Source organism: Dromiciops gliroides, chromosome 5 (assembly GCF_019393635.1).
Source record: "Dromiciops gliroides isolate mDroGli1 chromosome 5, mDroGli1.pri, whole genome shotgun sequence".
Classification (NCBI taxonomy): Eukaryota; Metazoa; Chordata; class Mammalia; order Microbiotheria; family Microbiotheriidae; genus Dromiciops; species Dromiciops gliroides.
In genome coordinates, this window is record NC_057865.1 from 62,126,592 (window position 1) to 62,148,388 (window position 21,797).

Consider the following 21,797-nt stretch of genomic DNA (forward strand, 5'->3'; position numbering starts at 1 on the left):
CCACAGCTTAGACCTTGAATATCATTGATTTCTCATGTTACCTAACAGTTACATTCCATTTATCTGTTACTTTTAAATGTAAAATAACCAAGAGAAAGTAGTGTCCTTTACCTATCATAAGCTCCTATCTTTCATAAACTAAAAGGTAGTAAATCCCAATACTCAAATATAGACCTCTAGCACTTAGAACAATGTCTGGCACCTACTTGTTGTTAAGTCATTTTTTTCAGTCGAGTCTGACACTTCATGACTCCATTTGGGGTTTTCTTGGCTAAGATACTAGAGTAGTTTGTCATTTCCTTCTCCAGGTCATTTGACAGATGAGGAAACTGAGGCAAACAGGGTTAAGTAACTTGTGCAGGGTCACGCAGCTAGTAAGTGTCTACAGCCAGATTTAAACTCAGGAAGATGAATCTTCCTCACTTCAGGCCAAGGGCTCTAACCACCGTGCAACCTACCTGCCTCATATATGCCTAGCATATAGCATGCACTTAGTAAGTATTTATTAACTGACTAACCTCAATATATTCTAGATAACTCAAAAAAAAAACCTATTGGACTTTTTTTTCCCAAACTGAACTATTATTCACAATCACACAGACATGATATTGATGTGTAAAAATTGAAGACCAACATTTTTAATAGACATAGCCCATACTAAGGACTCATAATCACCAAGCTGCACAAAACTAAAACTTGCAAAATATAGAGACCTAACAGAAGAAATCAAAATAATATAGGAGCAGGATGAGGTCCATACCCACATCATTCTCTCTGATACTGGAGTTGTCTGGATGATGCTTTCACTGAGCCTACAAAACACAAGCTTATATCACAATATTTTTATTCAATTATAATTAGAAAATCAAAGTCATATGGGTACAAGATGAGCTACACAACATCCCAGTAATTCTGTTTGTTGTAGCAATGATGTTTTCAGTGAGTCCACAAGACAATACAACAGCCTAATACTTCTGACTACCAAAAACCAAATCCATTTTATCCACCTATACAGCAATCTGTAGAAAATAGACTATAAAGGAATAATAACAGAGTAATCACTTGTCCCAGAACCATTTCCATCTGAATCCCATCAAAAAATATAAGGAGGGGGCAGCTAGGTGGCACAGTGGATAAAGCACTGGCCCTGGATTCAGGGGAACCTGAGTTCAAGTCCAGCCTCAGACACTTGACACTTACTAGCTGTATGACCCTGGGCAAGTCACTTAATCCTCATTGCCCCACAAAAAAAAAAATTAAATAAGGGTGGGGGAGGGAATAAGTATTTATATGGTGCCTGTGCTAAGCACTGTACAAATAGTTTCTCATTTGCTCCTCACCACAACCCTGGATGGTATGTGCTATTATCCTCCCCATTTTATAGATGAAGAAGCTGAGGCAAACAGAGATTCAATGACTTGCTCAGGGTCACACAGCTATTAAACCAAATGGAAACTGGATTTGAACTATAATCATCTAAAGGTTTGCAAATGATTTTCCATGTATTATCTCATGTGCTCCTGACAACAGCCCCATAATCCTCAATGTACAGATGAGGAAATTGAAGCCTAGAAAGTCTGAACAACTTCCTCAGGGTCATGCAGCCGCTAAGTGACTAAGGCAGGATTCAAACTTAGGTCGCCCCAACTCCCAAGTTCCATGCATTTTCCACCGTGTCATGTTGTACTTAGAAGGCAGGCAGACATGGACGGGTAGGTTGCGACTGATGCAAAACCAAAATGAAAAGGAATCAAAATGAGGAGGCCATAGTCAAGGGAAATGGCAGATGACCAGACAGGCTCTGGAATTGGGGCCACCTGTGTATGCTTGAAAACACTTGCCAAGTTCCGGCTTCTCAGTGACCTTTTCCATAGGCTTTCTGGCTTCACTTAGGAAGCTGCTATGCCTACATCCTGCAGACAGTCTCTCTCACCATCTGCTGCTTTGCTGTAGGAAGTGTTGCTTCCAGGTTAGTGGGGCTTGGTTTCCTCGCAGCTAGGCAGGCTCTAGAGAAGTTCATCCACACAGACTATATTGGGAAGCTTGCAATCTGCTGTCACTGCATAGCAGGCGTTCATGGCCAATATAGCGGCAGCATGTGACATCCGAGGTGGGGAAGGGAATCCTCCTTCGTCAGAGCTGTGACTGATCATGCTGCGTCATCACAGCCAACCTGGAGCGGATTGGCACCAGAGTTGTTGGTGACCATCCCCTCAGGCACTAGGGCTCCTAAAGGAGCCTAAAGGAGCTATCGAGTTCAATCCTTATCATGACAGAGGATAGTATCCTTTCTCCTCCCCACCCCCATTCCCGTATACAAGCTACCTCACCTGTATTCTTGATTTAGGATGAAATATCTACAATTTCATCAATCTAGGCAAGATCCTGGAATATGGGAGAGCTGGTACCATTCAGGTGAACCTCTGCCAGCCTTCTAATACAAAGATGTAGGTAGGACCTCCCTTGTGGATAACCCTGTGTTCCTCATACCTATTTCAGGAGAATATCCCAATTAGGCCATCTTTGTTTGCAATCCACCTGTCTTCTTGCTTCCACTCACCAGGTGGTGATGCTGAGCCAGCCTGGCAGGTAAAGCAATATAAAGACTAGATCATAGGGAATTTGGTGATACAATGGATAAAATACTGGACTTGGAGTCAAAAAGACCTGAGTTCCAATTTTACCTCAGGTATTTACTAGCTGTGGTTCAATTAACCTCTATCAGTCTCAATTTTCTTATCTATAAAATGGGGATAATCATGAATATCTTTGTTCCAGAGTTGTTGTGAGGATCAAACAAGATAATATGTATAAGTTAGCACTTTAAGATTTTAAAGTACTATGTAAATGCTATTTGTTGTTGTAGTGGTTGGTCATCAGGGGGTAATTGCTATAGAAGAGGACATTCTGGAGTTTAAGATACTTAGAAAACCCTAACTAGGTATCAGAACCTGCTGTTACCTGAGGCTTTGCCTCTACACAGGCAAAATGAAATGGTCCTACAGAGCTTCCTGAAAGATATCTTCTCCATAGAGGTAGGGTCCCCAGCTCTGTGTTAGAATAAACGAGAGAATATGTATTTGAACAAATGCACAGCCTTTTAACAAAGCACCTACTCTATACAAAAGGCAAAGCTAAAAGGGACCTTCACTTTCAGACTATTGGGAAATATACTGCTGACCCACAGAAAGAGGGTGAGAAGTTAGGCTAGGTAAAAGAAAGCCTCCAACTTATCCTAGCCATGCAACCCTGGACATTTCCCATAGTGTCTCAGTGCCCATAGTTACTCTTTAAGATCACAAGTGTCAGAGTAGATGCTGCGATGCATTGGTATAGGCTGTTTCCTCAATGGGAGTATCCCACCACAAAGGGATCCTAGGTCTTTACCAAAAGGAAAAGGAAAAGAAAAAAAAATGTTCTCTTCAATGAAGTAGGTTGCCACGATTAAAAAAAACAAAAGCTGAGTAACAAAAATCTTTAAAAACAAAATGTGTTCACAGATGTGTGGGATGACTTGATTTAATCTGCTTAAAGCTAAGATAATAGACTAGATTGGGCACTCTCAAACCCTGATGGAATGAACTGCTTCTAACCACACACACACACACACACACTCTCACACACAGTCTACATGTATATAGACACACATACATAAACATGTATACTCATTCACATATACACATATACACATCCCCAAATTGTCTTCTTTTATTCATCCTTTTATTCCAGTGAGTTTGTATCCCTAATTGAATTCAAATGTCCTTGTGAAGGAAAAAAATGGTGTTTAGGTGATAGTTACACCAAGAGATGAATACTATAAACTTTAAAACAAAATGAAATTTGAGTTTGAAACCACTGAATTAGCTGACCATTAAAGATTCTGTCCAGGCCTATGGGTCTCTGAACCTATTTGTCCCTTCTGTCCAACTTACTGGTAATTAAATGGGGCAATAGATTGAGCACAGGGCCTTGAGTCAAGAAGGCCTGAATTCAAATCCAGCCTTGGACACTTACTCTCTATGTGACCCTGGCCAAGTCATTTCACCTCTATCTGCATTACTTTCTTCAACTGTAAAAAGAAGGATAATGATAGCAACTGCATCCCAGATAATGATGGCAACTACCTCCCAGAGTCATTGTGAGGATCAAGTGAGATAATATTTATAAAGTGCTTAGCACAGTGCCTGCCACATAAATAGACACTTAATAAATGCTTGTTCCTTCCCCTACTTTGGCTTCCAGCTCCTGAGGACCAGAGAATAAAGAAGAAGAAGAATATGGAAGATATATTAGGTTACATGGAAAGATGATAGATAGATAGCTAATGATGATGATAGGTAGATAGATAGATGATAGATCAATAGATAGATGATAGATAGATAGATAGATAGATAGATAGATAGATAGATAGATAGATAGATAGATAGATAGATAGATAGATGGGTACCATGGATGCTAAAATCAATGCTAGGGTATGAGGCCAAGCTGCCAGCCCAAATGGAAGAATAGACGCATGTTTGCTAGGAGAAAGTAGGCCATTTGGGGTGTAGCAGAAATAGTTCTAGGTTCACATATTGTCTCTGCTACTGATGACCTATTGAGTATTATGCAAGTCATTTAACTTCTCTGTACCTTAGTTCCTTATCTGTAAAATAGGAGCTTTGTACTAGATGAGCTCTGAGGTTAAGAGGATGCTGGTAAATGTTTAACAACCAACTCTTTTGGGGGCAGAAAGTGCACAGCCATTTGGGGAGGAGCAGAACACAAATTTAAGTTTAATCTGCATTATTAACATTTTCTCCATCACTTTCTTAAGTCCAGAAATTCAACAAAATGCAGCATTTGCTCAGGTATAAATGCTTACACTTAAAATTTCACATTTGGCTGTCATGAGCCAATACAGGCTGCCTTTAACACACCACCTCTGATATCTCTGCCAGCTCTAAGCGTATGGCCCTAGAGAGTAATACGGTGTAGGCAAGGTCCCACTGTGGGCTATGGACAGTGTCCTGACCCTGAGGTGTTGTGATCAGTTTTATAAAAAGGTGGAAAGATGGAGAACATCCCAGTCACTTAGCAATAGCCAATGTTAGGGTTTATCTCCAGCGTGACCATATCTATATTCCCCAATATACCACCTACTCCAGAGGCAGCTAGAGTTTGGTCCTGGCGTCAGGAAGACCTGAGCAAAAATCTGGCATCAGATACTTACTAGCAATGTGATGCTGGACAAGTCTCTCTTTGACTCAATTTCCTCTACTGTAAAATGGGGGTAATAATAGCATCTGCCTCCCAGGGTTGTTATGATATTGTCAAGTGCTTATCACAGTGCCTGCCACAAATAAGTGCTTGTTTCCTTCCCTCCTTCTGTCCTTCCTTTCCTTCTTCCTTCCCTCTTTCCTTTCCTTCTTCCTTCCCTCTTTCCTTCCTTCTTCCTTTCCTTCTTTCCTTCCTCCTTTCCTTCCTTCTTCCTTTCCATCCCTTATCTCTCATTAGTTCACGGTCCATGAACTCCTTGAGAACAGGAACCATTTTCTTTTCTTTTCTTATATTCCCACTGCTTAGTACAGTGCCTGGCACATAATAGTCACTTAATAGATGCTTGTTTCCTGATTGATAGTTCCCATCTCCTCCCCCTCCCCCAGTCTCCTTCTGAGCTCAAACATGTCCTTCAAGACAGTTATAAATTAGCCACAAGCTGAGCCCCCAGAGAAGTAGATGTGCGGGTACCACTGGGAAATACCCACACATCACCTCATGGCTACAGCAGGCACCTCTCAAAGGTCAGATTCTGTTCTACAAGTTAGGGACTACTGGGCAAAAGATTCACTCCCCCCACCACTCTCCCCTTTCCATTTGTGGTGGGAGAGAGCAGGTCTCATAGGATAAGCAGGCATGGATGAGGTGAGAATGTATCCAAATCTTACTGTATTATTTTTTTCTTCCCCCCCCCCCGCCCCTGCTCCAACTTCTCCATTTTTGCTGAGGGCACCATCAGCTTTCTAGTGTTCACTCTCAGTACCATCCTTTGCTTCTCAACCTGACTCCAATCCAATCCTTTCTACCACTACATTTTCTGTAATATCCCAAACCATCTTGTATTCAGACAGGCACCATCCTAGTTCAAAGCCTTGATACTTTTCGAGTTAACTATTGTAGTCACCTCCTAACTGTTCTCTTTGCCATCTCTAATACATCATCCCCATGACTACCAAAGGGATTTCCTAAAGCTAAGGTCTAATCCTGCCACACTCCTATTTGATAAACTTGAGTGGTTCACAATTGACTCTAGGGTCAAATATCATTTCATATTTATTCCAGTCTTTAAATTTTTACATTTAATAACATATATAATTATTACTACGGTGTTATAGGTACCTATTGTATAAATAATTAAATATATCGACCAACAAACATTTTTAAAACAGCTACTATGTGCTAAGCACTATGCCAGCCAAAAGGATGCAGGTAACAAAGAATTTTTAAATTCCACTTCTAAAGGAGAAAGACAGTGAATACATATAAAGAGTATATACAGAATAATATGAAGAGAATAAGTACAAAAATGCAATGCAGTTAAGTACAGGATTCTTTGGGAGGGTGAGCACTTGGAGTTGGGAGGAATCAGGAACAACTTTATTTAGAAGGTGTTTCTTTAGCTATATCTTAAAAAGAGGTCCATTTCCTATGAGGCAGAAGTAAAGGAGGGATGAGTTTCCAGGCACAAGAGATGGCCAGTGCAAAAGCACAGAGATGGGAATGGAAGTATTATTTGTGAGAAACAGAGAGAAGGCAGGTTGAGCTGAATTGCAGAGTGTGGGATGGAGAGTAACGTACAGTGAGGCTAAAAAGATGAATTGAGGCCTACTTGGAAAAGGGCTTTAAAAACTAAACAGAAGAGTTTATATTTTATTCCGCAGGCAATGGGTAACCACTGGAATTTATTTTGTAGGGGAAGGATAAGGTCAGATCTATCCTTAAGAAAAATCACTTTGGCAGCTGTGTAGAGGATAAACTGAAGTGGGGAGAAAATTGAGTCAGGAAAAACCATATACTTATATTGGAAGGGTGTGCTCAATTTTCATTTCATTTTAGTTTTTTACTGTGAAAGAGCATGGTCAAAAAAAAGTTGAGAGACCATTTCCTTGGAGGCTCAAAGTGGGCAGAGAACATAGGCAGAGGGCTAGTTGTATAGGCAAAGGGATGATGTCCAGAGTTTTAAGTGAGTAATAATGGAAGCATGGGCAGGGTTCTCTAAGGCCCATCATGCACTTCATTGCAGAACTGAAGATCAAGGAAATTACATGGATGGGGATCATCCACCATGCTGCAGAATCTTCATCTCAGGGGCTTGCTATACATGTACCCAAGCCAAGCTGAATGGGAAAAAATGAAATACTATGTGCTAGGTGCTGTACCACACATTGACTATGCAAATACAATCAAGCAAGATAGGCCCTGCCCTTGAAGAGTGTATAGTCTAATGGAAGAAGACAAGACATAAAGGGAAACTGGAAGTGGAACAGCAATGTAAGAAATGAGAGGAAAAGTGTCATAGTGATCTAGTTCTATGAAAGATAAGGTCAAAGATCATCTATGAGAATACCAAAACTATGAGTTGTGGTGGCAAGATGACCAAGAAGAGGGATGGCTAGGATAAAGGAAGCATGGTTTAGAAATGGAAAGGATGCCCTGGGGTACCTTAGTTCTTCAACACCAAATCACCTGCAAAATGAAAGATGAGGACAAAGCTCACCTATCCCAGTGGCCAAGTCCACATCGCAGTAGGAGGAAACTGCACAGAATGACACAAAGGGGCTCATTTACCAGGCTGGAAGACTTAGGGATGAGTATATTCCACCTGAAACAGTGCTAAGCAGTAGTAAGTTTATCCAATATAAATGTGAAATAGCATGATGTTTACATTTGGAGTTGTATTAGGTGATCACATATTTCCTGAACCTTTTTATAGTTTATAAAGAGATTCTCCTTAAGGGAATATAGAGTAATTGAGGTTGGGAAAAATTTAACCCCAAATCATAAAATCAACTGTTATGAGAAGCTAAAAGAGAAAATGGTTATCCATCATAGTAAAGAGTTTTTGTGTTCTTGATACAAGCTATGTATTAAATGGATGAAATGAATGTTTTGGAACCGGACTAATATGAGCCTTTAAAATACTTTTTAAAAATAGCATTAGTGGGAGCAGTCAGTGAAGTATAAGGGACAGACCACCACACAGCCTCTGGTACTTAGTAAATGTGTGACCTTGGGCAAGTCACTAAACTTTATCTAATAACTGGGGATAGCAACACTTACCTCACAGGATTGTTGTAAAGATAATGTGAGATTGTATATGTAAAGCACTTACAGACAGATTATTATTATGATTAGCTATAAAGCAAACCAGTCATTATTAGCATTCATTTGTTCATTGGGAGGCAGTGTAATGTGATAGAAACAACAGTGCACCTGCAGTCTAAAGAAACCCGGCTTTGAATACTCCCTCTAATACTCAGTAGCTATATGAGCTTGGGCAAGTCACTACCTACAAAGTAAAGATAATTAACAGCTGGCGCTCATACCTTGTAGGGCCATTGTGAGGATCAAATGAGACGACATCTTCATAAAGTGTTTAGCCAACTTTAAAATGTTATGTCAATGTCAACTATCATTCACTCTTCCTTTAAAAGGCAGTTTGCTATAACACAAAGACCACCGCCTAGAGTTGGCTTAGACCTGGATTTGAATCCTGCCTCAGACAGTCTTAGCTCTTCATGACCCTGTTTTTGTGATTTGGATTTAGGCTCTTTCCAACCTCAAATACTCCCCCTCCTTCAGACCTCTATAGATACAGTAGAATTCCAGATTCATCGTGATGACCACCAACAGGAGTGGGGCAAAGTCCTAGCCTTGTTCTTCTCTTTTGAAATAATGATATGGATAGGCAGACGTTCCTAGTCACCCTTGGGATCACAAAAGTTTATTAAGGGGAGGAGGTCTGTGCTTGAAGCAGCGCCTGGAAGTATAATGTAATTGCATATTTCACTGAAATCTTCACCCCACATGTGGATTATTTTTCTTTATTTCACCTGAGTGGGTGGGGTAACGTTTACATTCTTCTCCCACTTGAAGGCTGCCCAGTGTCTAGCCTGTGCATGCCAGGAGGCGTGTGTGTTATGAACGGTTTGGAGCCCAGCATCTGTTTTGTTTTTTTTTTTCCCTCGGAGTTGGAGCATTTACCATTGCAAAACCGTCAGCTGCTTTACCGGAGCCCACATCAACATTCCACAGGTCTGGTACACTGTCTGTGTGACTCCCCCGTGGCTTTTGTTTAAGAGAGAGCCGACTGGCAAGCCCGGGCTTTCCATCCAGCAGGCTCTCCCTGGGTCAGTTGCAAAGTAAAAAGCTCAGAGGATTTTCAGAATCTGCTGGCCCAGCAGGTAATGTTCCGGCTGATTCGAGATGTCCAAGCCTTCTCGCTTGGCTAGACCGTTCTCAGCTAATGCAGCTTCTAAGCTGCCATTATCCAGGAGGGACGAGCAGGACAGCAGGCAGAAAAAACCCAATTTAGGGGAGAAGAATTTGAAAATTGGAAGTGAAGGAAATCTGGGCAAACAGCAGCAGGTGCAAACAGCAGCCACGAGCGCTCCAGGCAAGCCTCCTTCGCGCAAAGGTAATGTTTGCTGCCAGTCTCCCGGGTCCCCTTCTCCATCAGCTGGAAGCTTTTAAGCTTACTTACTGGCATAATGATACTACTGGGTATCTTAAATGAGTTGGACTTTCTGGTTTCAGGAAGTTATCTGTGTGCATGTATGCAATTTTTTTTTTCCTTTTGGTCCAAAAGTTCCAGAGCGAGTTACTAAAATAGCCAATTATTGGCAAGAGGTGGGTAATAATTTTTTAAAAATCCGTAGTTAATCAAGGGGCAGTAAAAGCAAATGAAGTTAGGAAAGTGTATAACTGATACTTTACACTCCTCTTTCAGAATGACTGATTACATCCCAGACTGTGTTTAAAAGTCTTTCCTAGACCAGCAATAGTCACCCAAAGTTTCTCTTGATTGTATAATTAGCTGAAAGGAAAAGAAGCAAAAAGATGGGGTGGGGGAGCCCTTTTACAAAACGTTTCATTAACTAGTTGAGAGGGTTTTTTAATACAGATTTACATTTGCATTTTTGGCAGTCTCTTTTAAAAATGAATTACTATATGGAGCAATAATTTAATGATGGTGTTTTGTGCCAGGCAGTACAAAGGAAACCTGCTAGCATTGTTAAATATCGTACAGGAATGTAAATGAGGACAATCAGAGTTCTGTATGAACATTTCACTTGTCAGGCATATGCCCAGATAGGCTATCCAAGAGGTGGGCTCCTCAAGAAAACTCAGAAATTCAATGCCTTACTGAAATGATCACCTATTTGTTATTGTCATGCAAGCAATGGTGGGGGCAGCAGAGGCAAGGCTGAAAAGGCTAAATTCATTTCTGCTCTTCTTGTCTATTAAAAACTACAGTGGGGTGATATTACCAAGAAGCGTTGATAACTTTAACACAAGGCTTTTTAAAATAGAGACTTAAATGAAATTCTTTTGTATTCTACACACACTTTGGAGTCAAGTTTTCAAAAGCAAAATGCCATTCTAATTAAATACTTCACTTCATATTACAGTCAATTAGTCAATCAGTACTTATTAACTCCCTGCTATGTGCCAGGCACTGGGAGAGCCATGGTAGAGGATAGCAATACAAAGAATGAAACAGCCTTACTCACAGGAAGCATACAATCTATTGGGAGAGACAAGAAGTAGAGAGCTAGAGAGAGTGATATTGATACTGATATTGAGATGGAGATGGAGATATATGGATATATGCTATAGATAGTATAAATCTAAGATTAATACATACAAGAAAATTGTGTGAAGTAGTTCCATACACACTAGTTTGAGAGGAAGGATGGGGCATCAAAAAAGGTTACATATAGAAGATGGTGCTTGAACTCCATCTTCTAGAAAAAGTGAGATCTATGAGGCAGACGGAATGAGGGAATGCATTCCAGGCACATAGGGCGGCAGTGCAATTTGAAGTCAGAGTCTTTTTCCATTAAAATGAGCAGAGCATTAAATAGTAAAGAAATAAAAAATAAAAAATGCAGTGCGATTTAACTGGCAACTACAGATTTTCCCCATTGCATTCCAATTCAAAGGTATAAATTTCCATCTTTGGAAAAAAAGTTTATTTTTCCCCCTTAGTATAACTTATTGCATGTGTATAAAGAAATGGTGACACATTTTCTTACCTAGTGTGATGAGTAATGTATTTGTACCAGAAAAAAAAACAACACAAGAGTTGCCATCCTGTGTAAAAGGCAAATGTCGAAACCAGTCGCGAAAGGCTTAGAAGTGTCAAAGTCAGTTACAGAACAGACTGAATTTGGCCGTCTAAAAGGGACACTTTCTTTGATGTTGTGATGTGTGTGAAAGCCAGAAAAACCCTATAAAAAGAAAGAAAGAGAAAAAAACATCACCTAAACTTGAAGACTGCCCAGCATTTCCAGAGTACTTGAACACATGAGATGACTAAAAAGGAAGAAAATGTATATTTTGAAACAAACCTATCAGAATTCACTCACCCAGATAAGTGCATTCCTTGAAAGTCCTCACCTTGGCAAGCTAGATACTCATTCCCAAATACCTTCATTCTTCAAAAAGCTGTTAACTCTCTTCTTCTTTCTTCTGGACATTCTCTGTTCTGGGGGGAGGGGAGGGGCAGTTATTTATAGTGTTTTTCTTAAAAAGAGCTAAAAAATCACTTGGAGACAAATCTGAAGAATAAAAGGGAGAGCAAGCTAAATAGTGCCACTTTAAGGTGGGTTTTTATTTTGTTTGATGAAGGCTGACAATAAAATGATGATTCCAGTTGGGGGGGGAGGGGCTATAAATGTCACATTTATGAATGGTTAGATTTTAATTTTATATTATAAATATTTCAAGAGAGGAATTTCAGACTGTTTTAAGTATTGATGAATAAGTGCATAGCCAGTTTAAGTTAACTATGATGGATTTTATTAATTTGGATTTGTAATTTCTGATATCTTTGCTTCTTTAAATATATATGGGGGGCAGCTAGATGGCGAAGTGGTTAAAGCGCTGGCCCTGGATTCAGGAATACCTGAGTTCAAATCCAGCCTCAGACACTTAACACTTACTAGCTGTGTGACCCTGGGCAAGTCACTTAACCCCCATTGCCCCGCAAAAAAAAAAAAAAAAATTTAAAAAAATTTAAAAAATAAATAAAAATAAATAAAAAATATATATATATGTAATAAATCTATATAACCTCATATATAGGTATATTTGCTGCTGTTCAGTCATTTTCTGTCATGTCTCACTCTTCTTGACCCCATTTGGGGTTTTCTTGGCAAAGATAATGGAGTAGTTTGACATTTCCTTCTCAAGCTCATTTTACAGATGAGGGAAACAGAAGCAAACAAGGTTAAGTGACTTGTACAAGGACACACAGCTAATAAGTGTGTGAAGCCAGATTTGAACTCAGGAAGATGAGTCTTCCTGACTCTAGGCCCAGCACTCTATCCACTGTGTTACCTACCTACATATATGCATATGTCTATTAACTTTTCCACATTTTTCTAGTAGTTAAATTTTTTATTATATATAATATATATATAACTTTATTAGCCACATCTTCCCTTTTCTTTTTTCTTTTTGAGATTACTCTTTCTGTTGTCCTTAACAAAATAATGAAGTCTATCATTAAAACTTTTAAGAGCAAAAAAAAGTTTGTCTCTTTGATTTAATTTGGTTTCCTAAATGAGGAAATTAAATAGACATTTAAAGGCCATTTCTAAATGAGGCCATTCATGTTGAGAATCCTAGGGCATGTATTTACCTGTGAAAGATTTGTCAGACTATGATTGTCATCATCAAGTAATCTTAGACCTTTCAGATAACAGGGAAATCTTACAGGGTGTTAAGTAATCTCTAAAGGTCAAAGGTCTGGACAGACTGTCAGAATGAATCCTGTTGAGTTTAGTATGTGTTCACAGCCCATCTTTATTATACCTAATTAGTCATAACAGTCATGGAAACCATGGTAAACTGTTGTCTACAATTTATTAGTTTGTTTGGTTTTTTAACATCCTGTCTATTTGGTGTTGATTCAAAGCTGGTTGTTTAGCCTATTTTATTTGGTACCGGGTTTTTTTAAAAATAAGTTTCATTGTTTCATTTTTATATTACACTCCTTCATAGCTATGTTCCCCTCTGTACCGCACTCCAAATGAACCTTCCCTTCTAACAACAACAAAAAAAACAGACAAAATAACTGTGTTATGTAGTATTGCAGCATTCTGCACCCATGCTTTCCACCTTTCCACCAGGAGAAAGGGACTTCATCTCTTCTCCAAGGACAAAACTGGTCATTACAGTTACTCACCCTTGAGCTTTGTTTCAGCACCAGCTAAATTAACTAGTTCTATAAGTATATGTTTTTATTTGTCTTAAGATATTGAAGGGCATTTCAGGTTGCAGTTTAATTTGCTATGTCCACTGTGAAATATGGAATAAATCAGAAACACTTAAGGGTGTGTCATCTGTTTCCTGAAAAGTCCAGCAAAGGTGCCTAATATCTACAATTATACTAGACTAGATATTTGTAATCCTTCACAACTATGATAAATTAAGAATAAATACACTTGTCTTACAAGTGTGCCTGTACACATTATTTTCCCTTATGTGTCCCATTCCTTTTCTGATGTGATGTTATATACAAGCACTTGGCTACAGAAGATATTTTTCCCCTTACTCATCCAACTGTTTGGATTAATCCCTTTAGTGGAATGGATTCAGGAAAGCAATAGGATTTAGGTTAGTGGCTTTAAAAAAAAAATCTAATAGGACTTTCTGCATGAAGGGGAGAAATAAACAGGAAGGGGAAAATTGAAGTAATGGGGATGCATGGAAATCAGTGTGGTAAGCATAAAGATTGAAGTTGAGAGATGTCAAGAAAGTCAAATATATTTTCTGGCTGCTTTTGTCTTGTTCCTTCTTTTTACTTTTTTTGTTTGTCGTGTTCTCTTTCCCTTCAGTTTGTGATTCAAAATTTTATCTTCTGCCTTTCTGTTATGTCCTCCTCTCTGAACACTTCTAAAAAAGGAAGTAAGAAAGAAGGGAAGGGAAGGGAAAGGAAGGGAAGGGAAGGGAAGGGAAGGGAAGGGAAGGGAAGGGAAGGGAAGGGAAGGGAAGGGAAGGGAAGGGAAGGGAAGGGAAGGGAAGGGAAGGGAAGGGAAGGGAAGGGAAGGGAAGGGAAGGGAAAGGAAGGAAGGAAGGAAGGAAGGAAGGAAGGAAGGAAGGAAGGAAGGAAGGAAGGAAGGAAGGAAGGAAGGAAGGAAGGAAGGAAGGAAGGAAGGAAGGAGCTAGCAAACAAATGTAGGCAGACTTTGCTCAAAAGTCAGTGTCTGGGGGCAGCTAGGTGGTGCAGTGGATAGAGCACCGGCCCTGGATTCAGGAGGACCTGAGTTCAAATCCAGCCTCAGACACTTGACACTTACTAGCTGTGTGACCCTGGGCAAGTCACTTAACCCCAATTGCCTGCCTGCCCCCCCCCATACACACACACACACACACACACACACACACACACACACAGCAATATGGAACAAAGCTTCTCAAACTGTGGGTTACAACCCCCTATGGGGTTGCATGCCAATGTGGGGGTCATGAAAAATTTGGCAACAGTAAAAGGTGATGTATACCTATTTTATATATCTATATACCTGGGATCGCATAAAAATATCTTGGGTGAAAAGGGGTCATGAGTGGAAAAAGTTTAAGAAGCTGAGATATAGAATATGTGCTGGAAATATAGGCTTACAGGGTCATAGATATAGAGCGGGAAGGGGTCTTCGGGGCCATCTAATCCAACCCCTTCCTTTTACAGATGAGGAAAATGAGGCCCAGAGAGGTTAAGTGACTTGCCTCAAGTTACAAAGTAGTAAATGACAAAATCAGGATTTTACCTCATGTTCTTTGACCTGAGAGCCATTACTTTTCCCACTGTACCGTGCTGTTTCTCCCCACCTCACTGTGAGTGAATAGGCAGATGGCAACACTTTTACAGAAACATTTAGCTCTTTAAAAATCAATGTCCACTTCTCTGTGATCAATCATTTCCCATCTGAAATAGTTAGGTGGCGCAGTGGATAGAGCACCTGCCCTGGATTCAGGAGGACCTGAGTTCAAATCCAGGCTCAGACACTTGACACTTATTAGCTGTGTGACCCTGGGCAAGTCACTTAACCCTCATTGCCCCACCCCCAACTCCCAAAAAAAGGAAAGGAAAAAAAAGCAAAGGGCACTTCAGCTTTAAGGAATGGGCTACCATCTCTCACACACACACACACAAAGATCAACTTTGGCATCAAACATGACCTGGTGGTCCTAATACAAGATTGTGGGTCCAGAATCACTCAAGTCTAATTCTTTCTCTGACACTGACTTCCTCTATGGCCTTGGGCAATGCAATTAACCTCACTCACTGAGTTTCTCCAACCATAAATGAACAGTAATATGCAGTTCAAGAGGAGAAGCCGTGTTGAGGATTAATGAATTGGTTAATATGTGCCTAGTGCTTTGAAGAGAAAATAAGCTATGGGAGTCATCTAAGCCCAGCATTCCAGAATTTTCTTTAATCATGTTTAACTTGAAATGGCTATGACCAAGTTGAGGTTTCTTTTCTGAAGAACTTCAGAGAAATGCATAGTCCTCCTCACTGGCCCAAATGAAATTCCATCCTAATTCCCTGAAATCTTTGTCCACAGGCTACCTTTTCGCAGCAAGGGAAACTGTCTTCTTGTGCCCCCAAATTATTATCTCCACAGTTCAAACCGTTGAGAGCTGGAGTAGTGTTGCATACTCTCTAGGAAAGCCAAGGTCACAAGAAGTATCATAATGGGATATTATCTCATGTTGGATTATCAATACATTAAGTAGTAAAAACGAACACATTAATTGGAAGACATTCTCTCATACATTGTCCCAAAGATCTGTGCCTGGTCCTGAATTTAATATAGACATCAATGAGTTGGATAAAGGCATAGATGACATCTTTATTATGTACAAATGACATAAAACTGGGAGGAATAGCTCATAAAATGGATAACAGATTCACCATCTAAGAAGATCTCAAAAAATCAGAAGGTTGGACTGAATCTAAGGTGATACTCAGAAGGGATAAATGTAAAGTCTTATACATGTGTTCAAAAAATCAGTTTCCAGAATACAAGATGGGAGGCAGTTGTGGCTTGAGAAGAGTTTGCCTGAAAAGGATCTCAGAGTTCTGGTGGATCATCAGGCAAATGAATGCAATCTTAGGTTGCATTAAGAAGTATCTTGTGCTTAAGACTACAAGGTGTGAAGATCATATTGTACTGTGCCCTAGTCTGACCATATGTAGAGTATTACGTTCATTTTAGGGTCCTGCATTGGAGGAAGCTGCAGAGCCTTTAGAATAAGGGAAACAGATTGGTGAAGAGCCTTGAAATCCTGCCAGATGAAGGAACTTAGGTGGTTACCCTGGAGAAGAAAAGATTTATGGAGGATGTGGGGAAAGTCTTGAAGTATTTCAAGATTGGCACATGGAGGAGAGATGAGATTTATTCTGCTTGATCCCAAAGAGGACAAAGGAGCAATGGGTAGAAATTTGAGGTAGATTTGGTGTTGAAGTAAGAGAAAGCTTCCTCATAAATTGAATTATGCCCTCACATAATGTGGTACAGTAGGACTTGGCAGCCCCTAGAAGTCTTCAGTGGGTATGATACTGAAAGAATTCTTGTTAATTAGGTGTTGAAGTAGATGGCCTCTGAGGGCCCTTTCAATTGTGATGGTCTGTGGTTCTGTGAATTTTGCATTATATACTAGGCCCAAACAATTGCAATAGGCTAACCATTCTTTCCACTTCTGCTACTAGAATAATCTTTCTTTTTTTTCTTTTTTTTTCTTTCTTTCTTTTTTTTTTAGTGAGGCAATTGGGGTTAAGTGACTTGCCCAGGGTCACACAGCTGGTGAGTGTTGAGTGTCTGAGGCTGGATTTGAACTCAGGTCCTCTTGACTCCAGGGCCAGTGCTCTATCCACTGTGCCACCTAGTTGCCCCTAGAATAATCTTTCTTACAAGTAGATCTGCTCATGTCATTCTTCTGCTCAGAAATATTTGGCAGCTTCCTATTGCCTATCAATCAACAAGCATTTATGAAGCACCCCTTATGTCAAAGCATTGTGCTGAATGTGGGGCAACACAGAGACATAAGTGAACAGTCCCTGACCTCTACTGACCTGATTCTACTAGAGAGACTGAATTTGTTCACAGATTAATTACTACAGGTCATGCTCGGGGAAGGGAAGGCAGGGACTAACACCTGGGAGAATCAGGAAAACCTTCTTGAAGGAGATGGCACTTGAGCCAAATCTTGAAAGAAACTAATGGATCCAAGAGAGGGAGATAAAAAGGAAGCGACTTCCATGCCTGGGAGGTAGGTAGCCTGTGCAGAATCACAGGCCAGTTTGGCTAGAGCATTACGTTCCTGCCTGATGAGTAAATTCCAACTCTTTAGTCTGTCATTCAAGGCCCTCCACAATATGGTACCACCTGGCCTTTCCAGCCTAAATCTCATATAAAGCTCTGTCTAGACAAACAATGTTTTTTTAACCACCTTAACATATCCTGCTCTTTTCTTCCTTCATGCCCTTGCTGACTCTTATTCATATACAATGTCCTCTCTCTCTCTCTCTCTCCCCTTCACCTACTGAATTTCTACCAATCCTTGAAAACCTAACTCAAATGCTATTCCTCCATAAAATATCTTTTTCATGATGATCTCCTCCCTAGACCTCATGAAGTACTTCTTTGAGTGCCTCTCTTTTCAATCCTCTTATATTATATTATGTTGTCATTATTTATATTTATACCCTAATCTTCCTAATAGACTATAAACCCCCGAAGGCAAGAAGCATGATATCGAGATTTTGTACCTCATCTGAGGTGTGTACTACTGAGACCTGCACAAGTCAACCACTTAAAAATTATCATTGAGGGGGCAGCTAGGTGGTGTAGTGGATAGAGCACCGACCCTGGATTCAGGAAGACCTAAGTTCAAATCCTGTCTCAGACACTTAACACTTACTAGCTGTGTGACCCTGGGTAAGTCACTTAACCCCAATTGCCTCACCAAAAAAAAAATGGTCATTGAGGGGATGAAAGTATAAAACAAAGTATGAACATGTTGTAATTCTGAACCCTTTTTGCCTCCTTTTCATATCAGAAGGAGCCATTGGTTGTGTGATTCAAGAATGGGAGAATACTGAGAGGGCTCAGATGTGACCACTCCTGAACTGGCATTGGGGATAGGTCCATGTAGCAGCTGTAGGGCAATACAGCTAGACCAATGGCTGCAGGATCCAGAGTCAAAAGATCTGGGTCCTAATATGAATCTTGCCACTTACCTACCTTTGGGACCTTGGGCATATCATTTTACCTCTATGGTCCTCAGTTTTTTTCCTCTGTAAAATGAGAAGCTTGGACTCAAGGCATCCAAGAGGTCCTCAGTGACTTTGCATTAAGTTTCATTTCACTGCTTCATTGACAAAGGTGGCATTGTAGTCACAGTTGTGACCTCAGCTTTGCAGATATGACCCCTGATTGTCCACCTCTTCTGTGCTGAATGTCCTACCATGAGGTGGTCTACGTGGTTTGTAGTCACATTCATGAGTTAACAGTGTCCACATAATCTTTAAAGCTCTGATAAACACATCTCTAAGATAAGTTTGTAATGATATTCTGTCATTATTCAGTGTATCCTTCTTTGTATAGGAAGATGGGGCCACTAACTTTCCACTAGCAAGTGTGTTTCCAGCCAAGTATTCCCTTCATACTGTTACTGTTGGGTTTTTGTTTTTGTTTCTCCAGCACCAGTGATGCATTTGCAGGGCTCTGTCCCCACCCTCCTGCCTGGCTACCTTGTGACTAATAACACACAGTTGTATATTTTTTAAAAAGTAACCAAGGTGGGCAGCTAGGTGGCACAGTGGATTGAGCACTGGCCCTAGATTCAGGAGGACCTGAGTTCAAATGTGGCCTCAGACACTTGACACTTACTAGCTGTGTGACCCTGGGCAAATCACTTAAACCTCATTGCCCTGCTAGATAGATAGATAGATAGATAGATAGATAGATAGATAGATAGATAGATAGATAGATAGATAGATAGATAGATAGATAGATAGATAGATAGATAGATAGATGATATAGATGGATGAATGGATAGATTAATTAATAAGAAAACAAATAACTAAATGAATGAACGAATACATAGATAGATAATAAAAAATAAAAAAGTAGCCAAGGCTAAGTATGCAGTCTGTCCCATAAAAATAAGGTGGAAATTACATGTAAAGCTAGTGATTAGAATGTTAACTTTAGCACATTAATTCTATGTTCTTTCTAACAATGTGAGCTAACTTATCAGTACATGGAGCTAATGAAGTCAAGGTAGGCTTAAAGACAGTTTAAGAAGAACATCCAGGAATCTGAATGGTGAAGGGCTTGAGTTCATGCCCATATAAGGACTCAAGGAACTGGTGACATTTAGTCTGAAGGAGAGAAGACTCAGGAGTGGGAATTTAGAGAAGGACTTGATGTCTTCAAGTATTTGAAGGGCTAGAGAAGGATTAACTTGCAGTATTTGGCCCCTAGAGCAATGGGAAGCTAGCTGTAAAGAGGTTAATTTTTGCTTGATATTAGGAGGGCAATGTCCTAACAATTAGAGCTCTCCAAAAGTTGAATTGATTCTCTCAAGAGGCGATGGGTTCTCTTCCTTAGAGGTCTTCAAGCAAAGGATAGATTACATGCCAGGTATCTGATTGTGGGCATTCTGTGGGCTGCTGGTATCCCTTTGAACTGTCAATTTCTACGATTCTGTGATTTCATGAGATACATTCTCTATGGGGTCCTTTGATTCCATCTAGCCAAAGAAAGAATGCCTTTCACAGTCTGCCCAGCTGTTTTACAAATGAGGGTTCCAAATCCTCATTAATGTGTCCCAGTATTTCACTATCTGCATGCACATCTCTTGTCACATAGCGCCTGCTAGCAAATGAGCCTCATCAATGTCATGAGGAAAAAAGACAAAGAGGGACTTTTCCATTTCATGGGGATATTTAAGAAAATCTTTAGGGTAAGTAGTTGTAACGATTGGAATGATGCCACCTGCTGGAGACTCACTGTAGAAGAGTTCCGCCCATGAAGTGAAGGTCTTTGAGGGCAAGACCAGGAGTCTTTTCTTTGGCGTCAGGAAGTGACGCGGGCTAGTGGGAGGAGGAAGGAAGAGACTGGCGCTCAGTCTCGCTCTCTTTCCTTTGGACTCTGGTGGAGAGCGGAGCTAGAAATGTGCTCTCCCTTTAATAGATAGGAATCTAGGCCTTTCTCTCTCTCTTTACCAAATTCTTATTCTCCTTAATAAATGCTTAAAAGTCTAACTCTTGCTAAAGCTTATAATTTATTGGTGACCATTCATTAGATATTTTAGACAGACTAGCTAGAATTTTAGCCCTTAATATAGTCAAAGTTGACATTGGCTCCTGGAGTTCCCCTTACTTTCCTCTGGCTGAGTTCTGTTTGTTTTTGGCTTCTCGCATCCAGGATCAGGCCAGAGATATGAAAGAAACTTCCTTAATTTACCAGGATGGACAGAAAATTAACTTTCCTTATTCCATTTGCTGGCTTAGCTTTGGTAAAAATTCAAGTTTTCAGAAAACTATATGGTCTCCTTCACTAGTGTTAAATACCTATGGAAGGTCAGAAGACACAGACCTTGAAGGGAGCTCTGAGATCATCATATTTCAATTGTCTCCCTTTCCAACTGAGGAAGTTATGGTCTGAGGTTGTTAAGCAGTTTGCTCAAAGTAAAACAGAATTCACAGACATTCCAGCCCAGCCCTGAATCCAGGGCTTCTTGCACCACATCATGAGGTTGTCCTTGAGTTCCTCTGTAAAGCCTTTGAGGGTTATGTTCCTGGCTTAGTCAGTTTTGGTTCCTTGTCTTCAGTTCTTCAGAATAGTTGTAGATGTTTATTACCTACTGCCAATATTCCCTGGAAAACAGAAGAATAGTAGTGGCTAACATTTCTATAATGCCTACTATGTGACAGGTGCTGTCATCATCTCACTTGATCCTCACAACAACCTTGGGCAGTGGACGCTATTACTATCCCCATTTTACAGATGAGAAAAGTGAGAAAAATAAGAATTGCTGAGGGTCATACAGCTAGTAAGTGTATGAAGCCATATTTGAACTCGGGTCTTGACTCTAGGCCTGTCACTCTATCCACCGCTTCCTCCCTTTATTTAATTATTTGCCTACTCAACTATTCATTCGTTCATTCATCCATTCATCTATTTATTTATTGGCTTATCTGTTTATGTATTTATTCATTCATTCATTAGTTCATTTATTTGTTTTGTTTCCTCTAATAAACTCCTAGAGAGCAGTGTTTGTACCATTTGTGTCTTAGTATCCCCATTGACTTACCCAATATCTGGCATATATCAAATGTTTAATAAGTGCTTGTGGGGTATATGGCGTGTTCCAGGTGGACAAGCACCTCAGTGTGAGGGCTTACTCAGTGCAAAGCCTTTTCAGGCTTCTCATCCACCTTTTGTGTTCACCTGCTACCCAGCTCTCATCTGTGATTTCAAGAAGCTGTAGCACATGCAGTGGCCACATTCCAA

General features: G+C 40.1%; 1 protein-coding gene across 3 annotated transcripts in view; it reads left to right on the top strand.

Annotated features, from left to right (window-relative positions):
* Nucleotides 1–9,371: 9,371 nt before the first annotated feature.
* KIAA1217 (KIAA1217 ortholog) overlaps nt 9,372–21,797 on the top strand; it is a 587,997-nt gene continuing 575,571 nt past the window's right edge. For all 3 annotated transcript variants that reach the window (XM_043968401.1, XM_043968404.1, XM_043968405.1), the window contains exon 1: nt 9,372–9,676. In XM_043968401.1, the coding sequence (XP_043824336.1) occupies nt 9,466–9,676 (211 nt within the window). In that variant the 5' untranslated portion in view covers nt 9,372–9,465. The remainder of the gene's footprint in view (nt 9,677–21,797) is intronic.